Source organism: Daucus carota, chromosome 7 (genome assembly GCF_001625215.2).
Source record: "Daucus carota subsp. sativus chromosome 7, DH1 v3.0, whole genome shotgun sequence".
NCBI lineage: Eukaryota > Viridiplantae > Streptophyta > Magnoliopsida > Apiales > Apiaceae > Daucus > Daucus carota.
In genome coordinates this window covers 20,168,996-20,190,132 of record NC_030387.2, presented here as the reverse complement: position 1 = coordinate 20,190,132, position 21,137 = coordinate 20,168,996, and the positions used below count along the sequence as shown (strand labels likewise).

The 21,137-nt window shown below is 32.6% G+C and overlaps 1 protein-coding gene across 3 annotated transcripts in view; it reads right to left on the bottom strand.

Annotated features, from left to right (window-relative positions):
• Positions 1 to 21,137, bottom strand: part of LOC108195805 (callose synthase 9) — a 46,691-nt gene that overhangs the window by 20,205 nt on the left and 5,349 nt on the right. For 2 of the 3 annotated variants that reach the window (XM_017362760.2, XM_017362761.2), the window contains exons 8-24: positions 20,085 to 20,174; positions 16,165 to 16,262; positions 15,844 to 15,961; positions 14,750 to 14,875; positions 11,794 to 11,870; positions 11,627 to 11,708; positions 10,497 to 10,619; positions 7,004 to 7,106; positions 6,767 to 6,890; positions 6,489 to 6,678; positions 6,316 to 6,368; positions 3,961 to 4,021; positions 3,795 to 3,876; positions 2,702 to 2,751; positions 1,747 to 1,833; positions 1,512 to 1,594; positions 1,398 to 1,422 (exon numbers count right to left, since the gene is read on the bottom strand). In XM_017362760.2, the coding sequence (XP_017218249.1) occupies positions 1,398 to 1,422; positions 1,512 to 1,594; positions 1,747 to 1,833; positions 2,702 to 2,751; positions 3,795 to 3,876; positions 3,961 to 4,021; positions 6,316 to 6,368; positions 6,489 to 6,678; positions 6,767 to 6,890; positions 7,004 to 7,106; positions 10,497 to 10,619; positions 11,627 to 11,708; positions 11,794 to 11,870; positions 14,750 to 14,875; positions 15,844 to 15,961; positions 16,165 to 16,262; positions 20,085 to 20,174 (1,572 nt within the window). The remainder of the gene's footprint in view (positions 1 to 1,397; positions 1,423 to 1,511; positions 1,595 to 1,746; positions 1,834 to 2,701; positions 2,752 to 3,794; positions 3,877 to 3,960; positions 4,022 to 6,315; positions 6,369 to 6,488; positions 6,679 to 6,766; positions 6,891 to 7,003; positions 7,107 to 10,496; positions 10,620 to 11,626; positions 11,709 to 11,793; positions 11,871 to 14,749; positions 14,876 to 15,843; positions 15,962 to 16,164; positions 16,263 to 20,084; positions 20,175 to 21,137) is intronic. The other variant, XM_017362762.2, reaches the window with a different exon arrangement.

Sequence of the window (21,137 nt, the reverse complement as noted above, 5' to 3'; positions counted from 1 at the left end):
GCCTGTAAATGGAGCGGATCTCCAGTCCGAAATGATCCGATCCACGATCCTATCCGAGCTTATATCAACAGATACAAATTCATCTAGATATAATCCGATCAGATCCTTTAATAATTAACACTGATAAGTAACCTGCACTTTGAATCACACATACATGATATTATGAGTAGTAAACTAGTAATCTTAAAAAAATATTACACAACTCTAAAAGGACACCTCTGTAAAGGGTTTTTCCACTTCTATATCTATTTAGGTTCAACTATTATATTTTACAACTCATTTTTTACTTTTATAATTTAATTTTAGTTAAATGTAGATGGTACGTATTTATCAGATTCAATAATTCGTACAAAAGATAAGTGTTTCTTTTTGATATTATAAATTTAAAATCATGTTTTTGCTTTTAATGTTTTTCTTTAAATTACTAAATGGATATCCATAATCCGATCTTTTTATCTGCCAATATATATATATGGATCGAATATGAATTGACCTTCAAGAAATCCGAAGTCGATCGGATCCGATATAATCATATGAATTCGGGTATGGATTTAGCTCGATTCGATCAACCGATTCGTTAATGAAAGGCATAAGTGAGTAGGGGAACTTGATATAAGTTCTGTTAATTCTGTCCAAATAAGAAATAATTTCTAAAAACTTGTACCTTTTTATTGAATTAAGAGCAACTCCAAGGGAACATCTCCCTTACCTATAATGAGCTTATGTGGACAAAAATAGGGGTTTAAGTAAAAATTGCCCACTCCAACCCTCCTCTCCTTACCTAAAATTTTTAGGTAAGAGAAAACAAAACCCCTTCTTTAGGGGAGTGAAAAGCAAGCCCCTATTTCTTCCACCTCATCTCCCTCTCTCATTTTCTTTCATTTTTTATTTTCCCTCCTTTTTGTATCTCCACCATCATGGTAGAAGTAACAATAAAATATTATTTTTTTCAAATATAGGGATGATTATAGGGAATACCATTGGAGTAAAACAACATTTTGGTTACCTATATTTTAGGTCATTAATTTATTATATTTTAGGGGTTCAAAATGGGTAACACCATTGGGGTTGCTCTAATGAGCTGATACCTAAAAAAAGTAAAAAAGACATCAAACAAGCAGATACCAACTCCAAAAGACAAACCTGCCAGAATACACACTCCCTTGGTGATGCTGTACCTAGATCTAGAACTACATTAGTGATGCCCAATCTAGATCTACACTGAACTACATGATGCTAACGATAATCAACTGTAAAAATGTGGAACATGTCTTTTCCCATAACATAGAGAATATATCATTTCAGATTAGTATAATACAAGTAGATATAAATTCTTTCAGAAACCATGATTATATGAATAAGGGTAAGAATTATAATTGGAAGAATTCACAACACACCTGACCAGATGAATGGTATGAATTCCTGCAGAATGAAAAATAGAATGGTTTAGATATAGTCTACAATCTACATATAGTGTAAAAGAGATCTGATGATAGAAATTGTGTCTCCACCTGCCGGAAGGAACATCTAGCCTCTTAATAAAAGCTTCTGGGAAACTTTCAAATAGCTTGTGGACAGCATCCAAAGACCTGATCTGAAGAAAATAAACAAAATTAAGTTATGATAAACCTATAACCAACAGATGAAAAAAATGCTATCATTATATTATGAGTTCACACTGAAAGCAGAACTTTTAGCAAAAATTGGGAATCCACAGAATATCATAATCAAACTGAATAGACCTACCTCCCCAATACGATCTCTCGCACCAAGCAAGAACCCCCATACAGCCGAGACAAGGGTGTAAAAAATTTGAAGATCCAACAAATAGATCTGCAGCAATGAAAAATAGAGGGCAAGGAAGAATATGTGATTAAGGCAGATAACTCATATATGCATATATAGTATGAAGAGCTGTAATTAGCAGTGTCACGAGGGAACAATATAACGTGTACAGATAGCAGAACAGAGATAAACCCAATATGAATCCTAAAGATAAAAGGTAGAACTACAAGTTCATAGAGGAAGTATAAGTTACAAACCATTCAAAGATGTGACAATGTTATTATCTGCCCAAACAAAGACAACAAAAAAAGAAAGAAAGAAAGGGAGTGACTACTCCAATACAATTTATCTCAACAAAAGAGCACGAATATTAATATAAATTTTTTACCAGTTTAGGGGAAATCAAAGGAACCAAACCATATGGATAAATGCAGAACGTACCAATATGGTTTCCAAATGTTTAGGAGGAAAATTTTGATTGGTTCTGTCCCAATTAAGTTAAACGCATAAACATAATACAAAACCAGACACAAGGGCAAGCTAGTGATAACCAAGGTGAAAAGAGCACTACATTACCATAAAATGTTAAAAACAAAGAAAATCAATAACAATTCAGTGATTCAATCTAGCTACCAACACTTCCCTAAGGAATATAAATTCCAGCAAAAATTATATGGTTCCGAGAACAAAAAATACAGAAAGACAGAGGCAGATACGGCAAGAAAAGAGCCGTACAAGCTGAGAGAGACACAAGCACATGACGATAAATGTAGAGCATGAGATTACATATTTATATACACGTATATAATCAAACCCAATACTCCAACAAGTAGTAATTATCCAGATAAAACAATGTCTGTTATGCTATAAATTATGTACGTCTGTGGGGAAGAAGGCCACCAAGCATGATACTTACACAAATCACTGGGGCCCATATGCTGGCAATTGTTAGTGCATTGTGATTATCTGCAACAAACATTATATGCAGATTAGAAATAGCAAGAAACATACCAAAACGGAAGAAAAATACCATTAGCTAGTAGTTTGATTGTTATAAGCAAAGCCAAATAAACATTGCCACAATACAACTGTGACCAAAAGAAAGTTAGATCTCCCCGATCCATTCCATACACAAACATATAGTTTGCACATAATTCGACAACTCTGTTATTATTTCAACAGTTAATTGCATTATGGTAGCTGAACTTTACAACATGCAATAGGTTGATGGCTGTATTTTTAAAAATACAAGATGGTGTCCATATTAAGGAAGCGTATTTCAAATGGTGGGCACTGTCAATTCATTTTAGCACCATTGACTATTCAACTCCGCTAAATAAATTTCTCTTTCATTAAACAGCCAGCATTTTACAATGTTTATGAAGACAAAGGACAGGTATATTGTTTTAAGAAATGAAAACAGTTGAAATACACTTCCTAAGAACAGACACTGGCTTTTATATTTTAAAGTACAGCCATCAACCGATCCACATCCTGTAAATTTCATCCACCGAAATGCAATTATCTATAAAGAACTAACAATAGCAGTGGTACATTATAGTTGATTGTTTCAATTTTTAACAGTGATCCCTCAGGTTAACCCTTTCAAATGTAGTATAAGCTTAAAGATATGTGAAGAGAAATAAGCCTAAAGTAGGACAGAGTTCCTTTCAGGACAACAGTAGGACAGATCACCCATTGCCATTTGCTAACTCATAGTCAACTGTGAAACTTTTGTTGCAATTATTAAGCCAAGTTTCGTGCACTAGATTAGTTGAGAAGCAAAAAATGCAACCTGATAAACAAATAAAACATGCTCCCATTTCACCTAGAGTTGCAAAAGCTCTATCGTGATAAAAATTGATTCGCAAGTTATCCTAAATGTATATAGAGCATAGAATATACAACTGATAACCCCACTAAAAGCAAATACTATGCTTCCACAAGCAAAGAAATTTAAGAGTCTGCAGTATAAAGAACAAATACAAAGAACTAGATCAGCAACTCACTTTTGGATACAAAGTCATGCCATGAATACCTTAGGTCCGTGATATCCACTATTACCCGTGTTGGTTTGACAAGGGGTCTTATCTGGACAACATATAAGTTTATGTGAAAAGACTTACATATGATATCAGCTCCTTTCACCGACAGGAATAATAAAAGATTTACTACCTGAAGGAAATAAGCGAAGGCAAACTTGGCTCCAAGGACTATAAACCAGAAAAACATATACCTGCAATGTAGTAAAGAAGTGAAGGAGGATGTTGTTGACTATGCAAGAACTGGAGACATTTAAAAGGACTTTTACTTCCAACAACATTGACAACAACCAGTAAACTAATCAGTAATCTGCCATTTACTAATCTGATCCAAATAGTAGAACCGCAAATTTTATGGACCAATGTCAATTGAGTTTCAACTAAGACCATATTAAATCACGTCAAGAAAGCTGATGACTGCCTCACTTGGTGAAAATTAGACCATGACAATATGAAAAATGTAATCTTTGAAGTTCAAACATTAGTTCAGTGATAAAAGTATATAACATCTTCACGCAGTATATTTGGGTGATATTATTATACAAAGAGAAAAGAACTGTTGGTACACTTTATTATAGCAGATGCCTAACAAATTATGAGAAAATGCCCCCATAGTCACAATTTGAGTACATAATGCCCCAAATGTCACTGTCCAGGAAAATGGCCCTCACTGTCACTTCAAAACACAACTTCAAGTTCAGTTTTACATTTTTCACTAAAACAAAACACGAAGTCACGTTTTATTTAAATAAGCATAAACATAACACGATGTTACGTTTTGGCGACTAGAAACGTAACATGAAGTTACGTTTTAGGTATTTATTTATAAAAAAGTACTTGAAATAAACAGTTTTAACATTTTTAGGGTTCATATTTGGGTTTTAGAATAATTTTTTTATACTTCAAATTAAATTGACAGACGGTTAGGGTTTAGGATTGAGGGTTCAACTTCGAGTCGTCGAGTAACCAGTGTAATAAAGTTAATATTGGAACGTAAATTAACAGTTAACATTCTAGGGTTCACATTTGGGTTTTAGATTGATTTATTTATACTTAAAATTAAATTGACTGCCCATTCAAAAAAAAAAAAAAAAAATTAAATTGACTGACGCTTATGGTTTAAGGATTGAGGGATTAGGGCCTTTAGGCCGGCCCAAAACCCTCAAGCCTAAACCCTAATTAATTCGAGTCTTTAGGGCCTCAGGCTTTAATAATTTTTAATATTTTAGGATTCATATTTGGGTTTTAGAATGATTTATTTATAATTGAAATTAAACTAATCTTTAAATAAAATATTCAAAACGCAACTTTAAGTTGCGTTTAGGAGGTAAAACACAACTTGAAGTTGCGTTTTCCATTAAAAAAGGTTAAAACGTCAACCGAAGTTGCGTTTTGTGTTTAACGCAAGTTCGATATGCGTTTTGATGTGACAGTCAAGGCCTTCTCCGGCGATCGTGACTTTGAAGGTCATACATATGCTTAACGTGACTCTCAGGCCAACACCCACAAATTATATCCTTACATATAATTAGGATAAATAATTAGGATAAGGAGGATAATTTGGTTGTTTATTATAGTAACATACAGTACATACGAACTGTTAGATCTTATTGTTTAATAAACGGTTAAGATTACATAATAACAATAATAATAATAATAAATTATATGCAATATTTAAATATAAAACAAAATTTATGCTTTCGATGTTCTAAATCAAATAGAAGTATTTTTTGTAAACTGAATACATATCCTATTTTTTTATGTTCTAAACAAAATAGAAGGAGGTTCTGTAAAAATCATAAAGAAGTAACTTTTTCAATTAAAATATGACTTTTATTTTTATATGCTCGAAATACCAGAGAATAAATACAAACCGTTAGATCTTATTGTTTGATAAGCAATTAAGATTACATAATAACAGAATATATTCATTAAATATTTAAATATAATTTATATTTTCGATGTTCTAAATCAAATAGAAGTAAGTTTTGTAAATAAAGTACTTCTCCTATTCTTTTTCTGTTATAAACAAAATAGAAGGAAGCTTTTTTAAAATCGAATAGAAGTAGGTTTTGTAATTAGAATATGACTTATATTTTTATATTCAAAACACGATATAAGGAGGTTTTGTAAATAGAATATGATTCTTACTATAAAATTCACAAATAATTTTTCTACTTACGATTTTCTGTTCCAATTGAAATATAATTGTTAGATCATCACCAAATCTTTTATTTTCACCGAAATGAAAATCTCAATTTTAATTTAGTTTAAATCAGCATATAAAATATTAGTAAGACAAGTCCTAAATTAAATCAAATAATAATATACGATATTATATATATTAATACAAATGTATTCCTTAAAAAAATTTGTACATTATATGAATCATTAAATAAATACAGATATAGATTGTCAATAAATATCCATGCATGGCATGGGTTATAAGCTAGTTCAATGAACAAGAATACAAAGATTTAGTTCTTACTTCATATAGCTTGTGGTCTTCTCATACAACCCACGGCCGACATAATAGCGTTCCTTAACAAGAATATCAACAAAGAAACCGAAAGTCAACATAAAGGAGAGAGGTGCAATGTCCGATGGGGTAACTTTATGATAGAATGACCACAATAAAATTCAATTTTAAAAATAAACAACCTGATTCATCCACTTTAAAAAGTGAACTAAAGTCCAGCTATTGCATGAATTGGTAATACTGTGACAAGCTGGTATCCTCATTAGGACACTCATAAAGAACATGATGCCAGCATAGATAGCTATAGCAATAACATATACTCTCAACAAAAGTGACCCCGCGATTGATCTATCTCTCTCTTGGAGTGCTTTCCTGCAACACAATATATATTACAGATAAACTAATATAATTAAAATCAAATATACATAGGCATATGAATGAAACCATCGTAGCAACATACACATAAAGGAAAGACATGACAACTGAAGCGGTGCTAAACCACAAGAACTTGATAAAAATTCTTGAAACTGCTGCAGGTCTAGTCGTAGCATAGGCACCATACAACATTAAAATGTCAAGCACACCTACCACCAAAAAGAGAAAAATGTTTAACACAGCAGACCAAACATATAGTGTATAAAATGGACTAGGTATCAATGACAACATGAAACACAGCTTGCAAAGTAGAAAAACTTACTCTGAACAAACTTCATTACAAAATAAGTTGGAGCAAGACTAAGGGCTTCTCGTAAGGTCTTGGAGTCCAAGTTTCCATCATTGAAAGCAATGATTGCAAGTCCCTACATTATATTATATATAAACAACGAAGCAACTATGAAAAATTAAAAAACAAACAAGAATGGGTAACACAAAAAGCACAGACAACGGTCCCTCTAAATTTCATCACATTCTTGACCAAACATTTTTAGTGTGACATAATAAAACCCAGTTTCTCCTTCTGGATCATAATAAGACGAAACTGACCAATCATCCTAACCAGACGTAAGCTCAAACATACGGTCATGACTCATAGATACAAGTACTCAGTAGTGGATTTAAGCTTTGATGATTATATACACACATCATGATAACCATTTGTTTAGAAAATAGATTGATAAAAGATCATGTGAAAATGAGCTTCCAAGAAACAAGTACAAAATGCATAGAAGTCTATATGAGAAAAGGTCCAAAATATCACTATTTGAAAAGAAAATGTACAAAATGTGACAACCCAATACAATGGCCCTTTTAAAAACATACTAACGAATTTTAAATTTACGTTTTTACTTTCTTAATGTAAAGCATGTCAATACATATGGTTGGTGAGCGGTGAATCGACTGAGGTGTTGGGATAAACCCCCAATGGTTTTCAATCTTGAATAGGCAGTGCAGCACCAAAGATTGTAGATACTTGATACATACATACGCTATATACACAAAATACTACTTATGAATGTGACAAGTTGCAAAACAAGTTCAAAGGAAATAGTAAAAGAGGTGTGGCCCCCAAATCGTGATGCAGCAAGATGCTACATATATTCTGTGTTTGCGGGCACGCAATTCTAGAGCCCATTATCAGGCAAAAATGCCATATAAAAATCACGTTGCCACATAAAAATGAACTCAACACACCATATGCCATTGCAATTTTGAAGGAACGTATTTGTGTAGCGTTTGTTTATGATATTAAGGGCCATGTTTCTAGCCTGTGATGATATGGGCATTTATCTGACAATAAGGGCCAACACCCAGTCTATACCACAGCTCTTTTATTTCTTTGGTGTTGAATGGTGTGAGACAGTTTGAGACAAAAATCCAAAAAACAAAGGCATGATTCAGTGATCACTTCCAGCACATGACACCCTTTAAACAAAAAATTAATATACCACTTGATATTTCAACTAAAAGAAAAACAAATAATTACACGAGAAATGCAAAATATAAGTACAAGTAGAAAGGCTATAGGACCGTTTGGCTGACCTTATTTTTCAGAAATAAAGGCTTATTTGTGGAGAAAAGTACATAAAACACTGCAGTTTTTCTGAAATAAACCCATATTTTTTTATCAAATAATGAATATAAAACACCTCTTTAACATTTATGTCCGAATAAAATATATATAAAAAAAAGTACTAAAAAAATTGAGCTTATCTATTTTATGAGGGATGCCCAAACAAGCACGGTATGACATGATTCGTAAATAAAACATAATTTAATTCCCAGAAAGTGACTATGGTCCAAGATGACAAAACAGAACAATACACGCATGGAAAGCAAAACCAAACTCGAATGTCACGATAAAAATATACATAAATGAAACCGGAAGATAGATTCACGATTCAAAAAGATGCGTAATCCACTCATATTTGAAGACTTGGAGTGGACTAATGATTGGATGAATGATATTCAAGATAGGTTTTGGAGTGCGGTAGATATAGCTTCGGGTGCCTCACAAGGACTCGAGGGACGCACTTTTCCAAGATAAGCTAAAGGTGGTTCAACGAGTGATGTGCGTACCTACACTCGACGTCAAACTAGTTCAACACTACATGATGATGATGATGATGATGATTGATGGGGGGATAATGAAGACCATATTCCTAATGATGATGAGGATATGGAAGATGACTATGGTGTACCTCCCGATCCATCCTTTAAGAATACCCAAAAAGGAGATGAAGATTTCCACAGGCTAATGTTTGATTAGTTTATTTCACTCGTCTATTATGTTTTTATTTGCTTAGGGATGCTTGACTTTTGATATTTGAACTATTGTCTATAACTTTTTCTTTGAAATATGAAATAATGTGTTTTTATCTATATTATATAATCTTTACTATATATATATATATATATATATATATATATATGCAAGCGATCAAATATAAACCAATCCCTAAATACAAACCAAAAACTAATTTCCCTACTACAATTTATAACTATGAGTATCACTAATTTATATTGCACTAATCACTGTTTTATACAGTATATAATCAACAATTTTTATTATTCAAAATTGAGAAAATTTACTTACCTAAACTACTGATGATTGATTATAGATGATCAGTTTCAATCCTAAGAAAGTTCTTGACGGTAATAAGCCGTAAGAGGTGTATGATGGTGGTAAGTAGTTGCTAGTTTTGATATGTTATGATGGCAAGTGTTCGTGACTATTTGCGATAGTAGGCGATGGTTACAAGTCATGGAAACGGCTGGTAATGCTGGTAAGAGTTTCATTATTACGGTTTAGGTGAAATTGATGGTCATATACATTGCATAAATATGTTTGTATATATATTTATATTTGAGAGAAAAGTTATATACAAAATATTGATCTATGATGTACAAAATAGTGATTATTGTAGTTAAAAGTAGTGATTAAAAGTTGGGATTTTAATTGGGGTTTGTAAAAGTAGTGATTAAAAATTGTGTACGACTATATTTATGTATATCACGATATGACGACATTTTTTGATTAGTCAGACGACTTGTCGACTAGTGGATTCCAAGGTATCCAGGCGCCATAATAAGCATGGACCAGAGCATCTTCCCATCATCAGTTTATGAATACAATTCCAAACAAACAAAAAATCCGTACATCTATACAGTCTAGTCTGTACATCTACACCTCAAAGCATTAGATCACATTACGTTGGAGCAAGCATTGTTAATGTGAATAAAATATTGGAAATGACACTTCTCACTCTTTTCATACAGCTAGAATTAGAGTATTGATAGGGAAAAGAGACATTCTCAACTATCTGTTGGAGCAGGCTCTGAGGAGGCTAGATGTATGCATCATTAACCCTACTCAAAAGAGCAGGGTTTTTTTCCAAAAAATGACCCCCGCCATACCAGACAAGGAATCAAACACATCACCTAGACTCCGCGAATATGAGATAACAAGGAATCGAACACATAACCTAAATGTCACGAGTTGAGCACCTGGGCCAAATTTGACTCCTAAAATTATAGTATTTATATCATAATAAATTTTAATTATAAAGTTTCTTCAATTTCACTTGGAGGCGCAATTTATGACAAACTTTGCGAAGATTTTCACTTGATGACCGACTCAGAATGCATTCTTGTAAAAAGGAAACAAAGATAGAGAACCACACATAGATCAACACAAAAATTATAACATTAACAGATAAAATTATTACAACAAACGTAGGAAACTTCCAGACCTGAAACATCATGAAAAGGAAGATCCATAGGCGGTGGAAGCTATGATACAGATGCAGAAATGTCCTGTGCTCAACAAAAGAAGTTTTGCCCTGGCGTTTGCTTTTTCCGGATTTCAAAAAATTCTATATTATATAGATTAATGACAAAGTCAGATAAAGTCGCATACGAAGACAAACCTGGACTAAGATTCACACCCACACTCAATTTATATTCAAAGAGTAACTAAACGAAATTAATCACCAAAAATTATGTTGCTTGTATATTTTACAACAGTTACTACATTGTAAAAAACCAAAACATTTACGCATACAATCCTTAAGTTAAAATATTCACAACGAATTCACTTAACTAAAATATGGACACACTGCTCCAAGTACTAAAAAGAATCGTTAACAATAGACTGAACTTGATCCAAATATTTTCACCCACTAAAAATGTAACCTAAAGAAAAGCCATGACATGAGTTTCAAATATTTCACATTAGTTTGTCATGTTCCTATACATTACTCCCTCCGTCCCTTTTTACATGTCCTTTTTGAGAAAAGCATTTGTCCCAAAAATACTTGTCTCGTTTCTCTTGTCAAAGCAATTTTTGGATGGTTTCCCAAAGAATACCCTTTGAATACAAATTTTCATGTTTTACTACCACAAATACACATAAATCAATTTAATTCAGTGCATTTATTAGGGGTAGACAAGGAAACCAAATACTCAACTAATTTTTTCTTAAAATGTGTAATTTTTCAAAAGAGACATGTAAAATAAGACGGAGGGAGAACTATTTTGTAATAGTAAAGTCACTCCTAGAAACTCTCTCAATACAAAATTCCTACACCCTACTCTTCTAAGTTCTGACTTCCAATTTTCTAGTGATAGTATTCTGGAATGTAATTCTAAAAGAGATATATCCATAGTATTCAGAAATGTATTCTTGACCGCTCCCATAGTTCTAGAAATAGTTTGACCTCACAGTTATCTGTATATATATATAAATATATCTCTATACCTATATTCATATTCAAAAGAAAGAGAAAGCTATCACATTTCATGATAACAACTCACTTGTGTATAAAAAAATGTACAGTTCCATATATTAAAACAAAGCACGGACTAATCAGAAATTCCATACCTTTGACCTCTTTGGTGGCTTGATGAGAAAAGAGGAACCAGTGCGCCATGGCCAACTAAGTTCTTGAAAGCAAGGGATTGACCTACAGAAAAAGATTATCACGGTCTAGTTGCAAAAGATAATGGAATAATAATATTTTCAACAATAACGAATTTTATGGAGCTCACCAAAAATACTCATTGAAATCATCATAGTTTCTCCATGCGGAATGAGGTGCTCGCCCATTATCATTGTTTCCAGCCTCCTAAAACCCCATATGTTAAGCACAGTCTATTTAAATGGCATCTACAGCTTCACATGAAGACATATTATACTGATAATTTTATAATCAAGCTGTTATTATATCGTTTCCCCAATTCAAAACAAAAATAAAAGCTTAGGACCAACAACGCTCGACCTATTTGTGCATTTTTCAACTAAATGACTATGTTGAAGACAAAATGAGATCATATTTTATTCATGTGATACATCTAAAGCTTAATTCATTTAACTAAAGAGTTACTCGACAATCAGCACAGTGTGAAGGCTAATCCATTAAGCACCATGTAGAATAAAAAATCATAAAAAATATTGTACATTACATACATCAGTCCACCAACTAATTTTAAAGTTTTAAAGTTCAGTAACATAATAAGCATCCGAAAGAACTTAGATAAATGCACAATACAACTCAAGTTTCTAACATATTATAGTTCAATCTACTGAAATTTATATACATTTACTCGATCTCTTTTTCTCGAGATACTGTAATCGAGCAATTTCTTCGTACAATATTTCTGTTTTATTACAAATTTGAGAACAGTTTTTTACATAACAATACATAGCATGTTAGATGGGTCCGGGTCCCTGACAATCGATAGTTGCAGCAAACTATCAACACTATATATCGCGAAAAAGCTTTTGTACTAGGTTTTTTATTTGTCTGCGCGCATCCGCGTTTTAGACAGCCACTTTAGGATTTTCTTCTTTCCACGATTAAAAAACCACGTATATATTCTTGTTAGCAATCACTTGCCACGGACCCTCTCTTACTAGTTATATAAGTTCTATCTCCACATTTATTAAATGCTATGGTCCAACATATTTCAACAGGTATATTCATTGAACTTCATAGGTTCAAAATGTATATAAGCAATATGTTCAAGCAAAAGACAGACAAATTGATGTAGACTAGAAAATAATAAGATTAGTTTCTAATTATTTAATATTACCATTTAGATATAAATATGATTGTAAAAATTGTCCATATAGATTAAATAGGAATACATAAGATTCTAGATATGAAGATTTAGACATATAGTATTTAATAAGTATTATAGTTGGTAGTAGAAAGATTTGTTTCCTCTTGTTCAACATTTTACCTCGAAGTTTTAAGATATCCAATGAAGACTTGTAATCCTTCTGTACCACTCATTTTGTCCACAAACATATTTCCATTAATTCAATAATATGAGATGCACTAGTAGTTACATAAAACTTGTATTTTTATTCAAATAAATTAACATAATTAGCACTTAATTCACCATAATTATTGAATGTTATGAATGTAGACAATAGGAAATGTGGCCAAACTAAATGGGACGGAAGGAGAACATACATAACTAATTTAAGGTAAATATTTATGAACCAGTGGTTTAACTATTGAAGGTAAATATTTATGAATCAGTGATTATAAGATAAACCTGATAATTTATTTGCGACTCAAACGATTCTCGGCGTCATAGATCTTATCCGTGCTTAAACTGCTTCTCACACTTTCTTCTATGCCACTAATATATATCAACATTTTATTTCATGCTTGGTAGAATGTTAGGGGCTGTTTGGTTGGGGGTAACTAAGAAAGGAAAAGGGAATCAATTAGACCGATTCTCTTTGTGAGTGTTTGTTTTTTTAAAACCGTAATTACCTTTCACTTCAAATAGTTTTAGGTTTACCCAATATCCTTCTCCACCCATTCCCCACCCCCACTAGGTATTTGCTTTCCCTTTCCTATTTTTTTCTTTTTCATTTATAAATTATTAATAAAATCATTAAAAAATAAAAATAATATTTAAACTATTTTTAAATATAAAAAGTAATAATATAGTTGGTATAAATTAGAAAATGATATAATTTATATATTTATTTATTAAAAAATTAAATAAAAATGTATTAATTTTTAAGAAACACAAATAAAGTATATTGTTATATACATAATATATTTGACTCTTTTGAAATTATATGATATCATAATAAATATCATATAAAAAACTTGTCATATAATTTTTCATTCTGTATCCCGATCAAAACCAAACACCAAACAGGTAAAACAATTCACGATCATTCCTTTCCTCATGTTTCCCTTTCTGGATCCATTTCATTTCTCCGAAGCGAACCAAACGGCCCCTTAGTTTATTCATAAAACATAATCCTCTGGCACATGTAAAAAAACTAATGTGCTATTTATCCACGGGTTTTTTAGAGGTTGTATATCATTCTCGTTAAAAATATCTCACCTAGCTACCCGATCTCCACAGGAATGATTTTAAACACTTAAATCACTACAAATACATCGACAGAAAACTTAACCTATACCTCGTCACAAGATGAAATGTATTACACGTGGCTTATAAATTAAGAATAAATCACAATTATAGATATAGAGGCATGTTAAGACACATATAAGGACATATAAAATATGTTTTTAGTCTTCTCCTAACACCTTTAACCTTAATGTGCTCTCGTACTTGAATTTTGCCAAGAAAATCAGAATTGCCTATGTCTCAAACTAATAATTAGGAAAAAGGTTCTCAATCCTGTTAAATTTTTCTTTCAAATTTTATAACAAAGTGATATATATAGTGATTTGAGTCCTTCAAACAAGTCCCCGTAGAGATCGGGTAGCTCGTAGAGATATTTTCACGATAACAGTGGCCACTTTGATGGGAAAAAAACAACCCAAACGAGGAGCCAGTGAATGTCTAACACATCAGTCTATTATTGCACAATCTAGTGGGGGTTACAACGCCTAATAGGCCTTGCACCCGTCATTGGTATAGACCTTCATATAAAGCGAAGTGCTTTTGTGGTAAGGTATTTCAAAAATTACAAAAAGAGTGCAGAAAAATGGTATGTGGAACATACCGCAGCAATAACATCATAAAGAGGACATATAACTTGATCCAGGAAAGAAATCCCAGCTTCAGATGCACAACTTTTGGCAGGTTGAGCAACTTGTTGTCGCAAAATTTCATTTAGTTCCATTCCCATCTGCAAGAATACAAACTTTTACTTATTGAAAAAAAAATTATGACATATACAACCAAAACAAAGGCCAATCAACAAACTAGGTGGCAAGTCTATTGCCCTGGATAATGCATTCCTAATTCTATTCTAATTTAGGAACTTGATAACTCAATTGCTTAATTAATAACATTATACTTTTATAAGTTAACAGTATTGTTTTACGAATTCAGCAATCCAGTCCCATCACATTTAGATACTATCAACATTAGTAAGATGGTTAGTCAACTAACTTAGAAAGAAAAATAAGCATGTGGGCATGCAAGAGTAAAAGACAGGGAAAAGGTTGATTTCATAGATAGAGGTGCAGCAATATGAGAGCACATAAATTGTTCGATGATAAAAGTTAAGTCCTGTTATCGGCTTAAAGTAATTCTTAGTGAAGTAAATCTTAGTGTAAAAAAATTCTAATTTCTTTAGTGTCCAATAACAATTTATACTGAGAACAGACATCTATTTATAAATGTGACTTGTATGTAGCAGTCAAGAATTTGGGATGGAGACTATTTAGCTTATTTTGTGACTTTGTTGCGGGAAGAACTTGTTCGCGTCTCTAATTGGCTCGAGTCTTTGACTTTAGTAAAATATAATCAAGATAAACTTGAGTTACAGCAAAGATATACTGAGAACAAAAGTCCAGCTTTATTCTAGGCATGTACGTAAGGATCAAGCAATTGGGGATTTAAAGTATTTGAAGTAGGTTGACTCTTGATATTAACAATGCTTAGTCTTAAAATGCAAATGGCTATTATGCCTTTCTTCAGATATATCATCGCAGGTCTTATACTCTGCTTGAGGAATTCCACTTATAAGTATGCAAGATTGGAGACTGTCCTGAATCCTGATTAATATTTAGATCAAACCATAACAGAGGGGGAAAGGACGAAACAAAAGCATTTTATGATAATTTCAAAAATCTTTGTTACCCAACCTACATGATGGAATATGTAGCACAAGCATTCAGGAAGAAATCTGATGTTGGCAGCTTCACCCCATATTAAAAAATATAAACTTAAAAATAGCAGCTTCCTCTCTGTGCTAACATCTGGCAACCTGTGGGAGGTGGGATCAAAAACCAAAAATAGAAATTAGTTTTCAGGCCATAATAATCAACTGAAGCAAGTTAAAAGACACATGTACATGTAGGTGTTCATTACCAAGACAGAGAGACGCATTATATGATAAAGCACGGAAAAAACTATAAGATGCCATTTGTAACAAACATATAACAAATTATAATGGTTACGGTTCAGTACTTGCTCCAAACCAGTGGGATGCTCAAATACTTGCACCAGTTGATGTAGTTATCCAGTGATTTCAGAAATACCTCCTGTGCAGCAGCTTCATCCAGTTTCTAAATAAATTAAGAAAGCAGATACACAAGTCAAATATTGCGACAAGAATCGCAAGATCGACCATCACACTAAATAATCTAAAGGTCTCAACACATTTCAGCACTAATATAACTTTTCAGCAGGGAAATTAAAACATATGTGCAATGAAAATAATGTTTATAAGAAACCAAACATGTATAGTAAGTAACAAGTTCATTCTCACTTGCAAGATATGATGTTACTTGTTAAAATTTACTGCCTTGAATCACAGAAATAATATTAACATTAAATTTTGAAAGGAAATTCTCCATAACCTCTTGTTTTAGGTAACATGTTCTGCTCTTCAAAAACCACTCAACATGCACTACATTATAGCTATGGCTTTTAATTTATTTTCTCCAGATAGTTACGTTGTAAAATAAGAGCATCTCCAACCCTACAAAGCCCTTTGCTAAAAGTCTTACGTGGCCATGCTATAAAAAAAAATTAAAGATAATATGTATAAAATTTCACCACTCCAACAGTACAAAACCCTTGTCTATAATTATAGCCAACCTCTTGATGTTAGACTATATTTGTCGAACCTCTAGGGATTTGTAGTGAAATGCCACATCATCCATTGCCATATTAAATAATATCTTTTATTAATAACAATTTAAAATAATAATAACATACTGTTTTTAAAAAATAACCAACCATTATAGTCAATCCCATCAAAGCACAATCTCTTACAAATTCAACAAATTTTACAGAATCTCACAGGTCCAATTTAGCCAACCATTTTTAGCCAGCACCATTGCAAATGCTCTAACCTACCTACTACCAAGTTCCTTTTTTTCACTTACTTTAGGGGATTGTGTCACCATCAACTCCAATACAATCCGGAGACAAAGTAAATTTGCCTAGCAAGGGTAATATTTCATCATCAACTTTTACTATCAATTCAGAAGGTCAGGGATTCAGGATGAACTTCTGCCCAAGTTGTCAAACATGTAAAATCAATATGCCCAATTGGGAAGATAAAAGGTTGTTATTAAACTTATACGTTGTAATAACAGCAAAGTAATATTTTAATTACTGAATTCATCCCTAATATAATATCCTAGGCACTCAAGCTAACAACTCACAGATGGCTCTGATCCACCGCTTAATTATAAAACATTTCGAATTTTTAATTTCAATAGTGGTAAACAAAGGCTTCACAACTGAAATGGATTCACCGTATACTCCCTCTGTCCCATTCATTTCTATACAGTTTCCTTTTGGGGATGTCCCACTCAATTGTATACATTCCAAAAATAGTAAAATTTTATAATATAAAATTTAACTACACCCACTACTTTCTTCCACCACATCCACTATATACATAAAATATTAGTTGGTGCCACCCACTTTACCCGCACTACACCCACTTTATATATTAAATATTATATATTAGTTGCTCCCACCACTTCACCCACTTTTCTTACTTTTCTTCACTAAATTACAATTTTTCCTAACCTCCGTGCCACTCCCATACGTATACTACTCAATGGGACAGAGGGATTATTTCTTATACAATTATTATAACTATAGAGTTCGGAATACAAACAATTAACTTCAGGTGTCATTGTACAGAATTTTTGCGAACGCCATAAAATAAACAAAATAAACTGAGTCTCTTGTGTTAAATATGTGAACATTTATCAGACAAGTAATGAAAACAAGCATATGAACATTCTTAGAAATACAAATTTAAGTGGGGCCCCATTTGGTAGTTATGGACAATCAGGGTGGAAAAAATTGTCAAGGCGACAAGCTGAAAAAGGACGAACTAGGGTTGAGGGTCAACCCAAAGTACCTAAACCCAACCCAAATATTAGTATACATAATGTCCTAATATTTAAATTTTACATTACAAAATTGCATAAATTTGTGATCTAGGAAGGGCTGAACTGCGCACCCAGAGTGGTTCAGGTGCGGCTGGGAATCGGGAATTTGCAGGGGTACCGGAAGAATATAATCTGTAATTTTTCAGTCAAAAAAATTGAAGATTATATATCACCGCCACCATCATCTCTGTTCAGTAGGTAAGCTCATCTTCTCTTCCCCATATGTTGTTTCAAATCTTCAAAGCGTATAACATAGCCTACAGTAGTTTATAAATATTGGGTCGCTGACTAATCATTTGACTTGTTGACTGAAGCATTTGTTAATAATGTACATGTGTTCTGGATTAATATATTTGTACAGTTGATGTATTTGCAGTTCCTTTTTCTCCTTTCAAATATTGAAGCATTGCACTGCAATTTGAAGGCAAGAGTGCCAGCTGATTTCATTACAAAAATTATTAACTTGTTCTTTTTTCTTTTTCAATTATGGAGTCATCTACAAATTCCACTTCAAGTAAGGCCGCTTCTCAAAGCATATTCCGTTGTAAGTACAACTTCTCAAAGCATTAAAATGAAATATATACACATTATTAATTAATTAGATATATAATACATCGGTTTGTCTAGTGTGTGCCCACGGGCACATGCTAAGCGCGGAATTTTATATGTTTGCGAGATTTTGATTGGTGTGGTTGTTGTATATGGAAGGGGGTCCACTATTATTAAGATATAAGAGCCAATCAAAATTTCTTAGCTTATGAAATTTCGCGCTTAGCATGTGCTCATGGGCACGCACTAGAAAAACCGATAATACATACTCCATCTGTTTCAAAATACATGTCCACTTTAGAAGAAAAAAAATTGTTTCAAAATACTTGTCCACTTCAACTTTCAATGTAAATTTATATTTTCAAAATCAACTCTCCTTCACATATTTCTAATTTATATTTCCAAGATCAACCATATGCCACATATTATGTTCAATTAATGACTTAATACAACTCTTTTTTCTCGATATTCACTTTTCTTAAACTATGTGATTTTTCGAAAGTGGACGTGTAATTTGAAACGGAGGGAGTATTTAAATGTTTTTCTCAATACTGTATCCCCCCCAACCGAATCCTCATTATTTTTGCCAAATGACCATAACGCACACCCGCACCCCTGCTTCATAATTTGTGATATAATTATATATTATCTAAATAAGTCTACTAACATATCATCTCATTAAGTCGCCATTTGTATATTTTTGAAATATATTACAAACTAAAAAAATGTATATAATTTTTATTACATTTCGGGTCAAAACAGGTTGTTGACCGTGTATATACGAGGACAGGTCAGATTCAGGTTGAAAATTTCAACCCATTTCGGGATCGGGTTCAAATTGTACCAGAAAGAGGACTAGGACCAGCAAACCCAACACGAACCGATCCCATTACTTGAAATTGCCATCCATAGCCTATGGACAAGGTTATTGAATGGAAGAACCGATAAAGGTCCAAAATTTGGTCTTAGGTCAGAAAGGTCTAGGCTCAAAGTGAGACCCACTAATAGTAAGATTGCTAAATGTATACATGTAATAAAAAAAATCCTGTCCGATGATTCATAATCGAGCTATTTGCAAGTGGCAACCAGCTAGTTAAATTAGCATAACTATGAATGAGTGATGCCAAGAGCCTGCAGTGAGGCCACAATAAAGCCTAAATGGCCCCTAACGATCATGCTTAGGCTTAAGTGAAACTCTAACAACATGCACATAGAAGAGGACATAATATGACAGATTCTGTTATTATAGTCATACAAGAAGTCCACTTAGGACCCGTTTAGGACAAAATTGTCTGCTTAAGATTCTTTTTAAGAGTAAAACGCAAACAGTTTATTAACTGAAGAGGTATAAAGCAAATAACACATCCAGTTCACATACCCATGCTTCAAAGGCTAATATGCTACCATGGAAAATGGACCTACCGGTTCAGGCACCTCAGGTATACCAAGACGACTTTGTCCATTAGCAAGAAGATGCACAACATGTTCGCGCTGATTGGAAACATTATCTTTCTGTCAAAGAAAAAATAACCATCAGAATTACATGTCCAAACAATCATGTTTATTTTTACAGTCAAAATTACTAAAGGCAATAAACATTAAATCTATTATATACTCATATAATCATAGTCAAACACCCTCTATACTAGTTAATTGACACTATATATCGCATAGTGTCAATTGAAAACTGTTAATCAATTAGCACCAAGAAAAGAGGAAAAGAACTATCAAGACATAACTAAAAGCATTACCAGCTGTAAACATGCATCCCACCATAACAATTTCCACACACCAAGGAGCTAAAAAACTCCTACAAACTAATTAGAACAAAAATGACAGCTTGGTGCATTTACTTTAATTAAAGATTACAGAGATAAAATTATTTTAAAAGTATACTTTTAAATAGTTATTAGAACATCTCCAACTCTAATTGCTAAAATGATTGGCTTAAATAATTTCTAAAAGTTTGCCTAAAAGCAAGTTCAATGGAGTGCCATATGTTGTTTTATATCTATATTATTGAACAAAAACAAAAAATTAACCACTCTGATGGTGTTCGATATCATGTGCTAATATAGAAAAATCCTATTATTTGTTCCACATATAGAACAAAAAATAGATGGAGCTATAATTGTCACCTCATCAAAAAGTGGGAAAAAATAGAGAAATGGATAAAAGGAGTACTTGAAAGTACAGGATACTTGGAAATTAGTTAAGTTTGTATTCAAAAGTGTGATGTACTTGAAAGTTGGTTAAATTCAAAACAAAATTTAGAACCCAACATTGGAGATCAAAATTTAGAACCCAACATTGGAGATCAAAACATAAACTTGGGTTTCATACACAGAGCTGGTCCTCTTTTCCTATGTCATTTAACCATCAGGCTAGACCTTTAGTGGAAATCAAAACATGTAAAATCTCACAGAAGGGCATTCTGCGGATCTGACAACATAAACTTAGGCAAAAAGAGTGTTG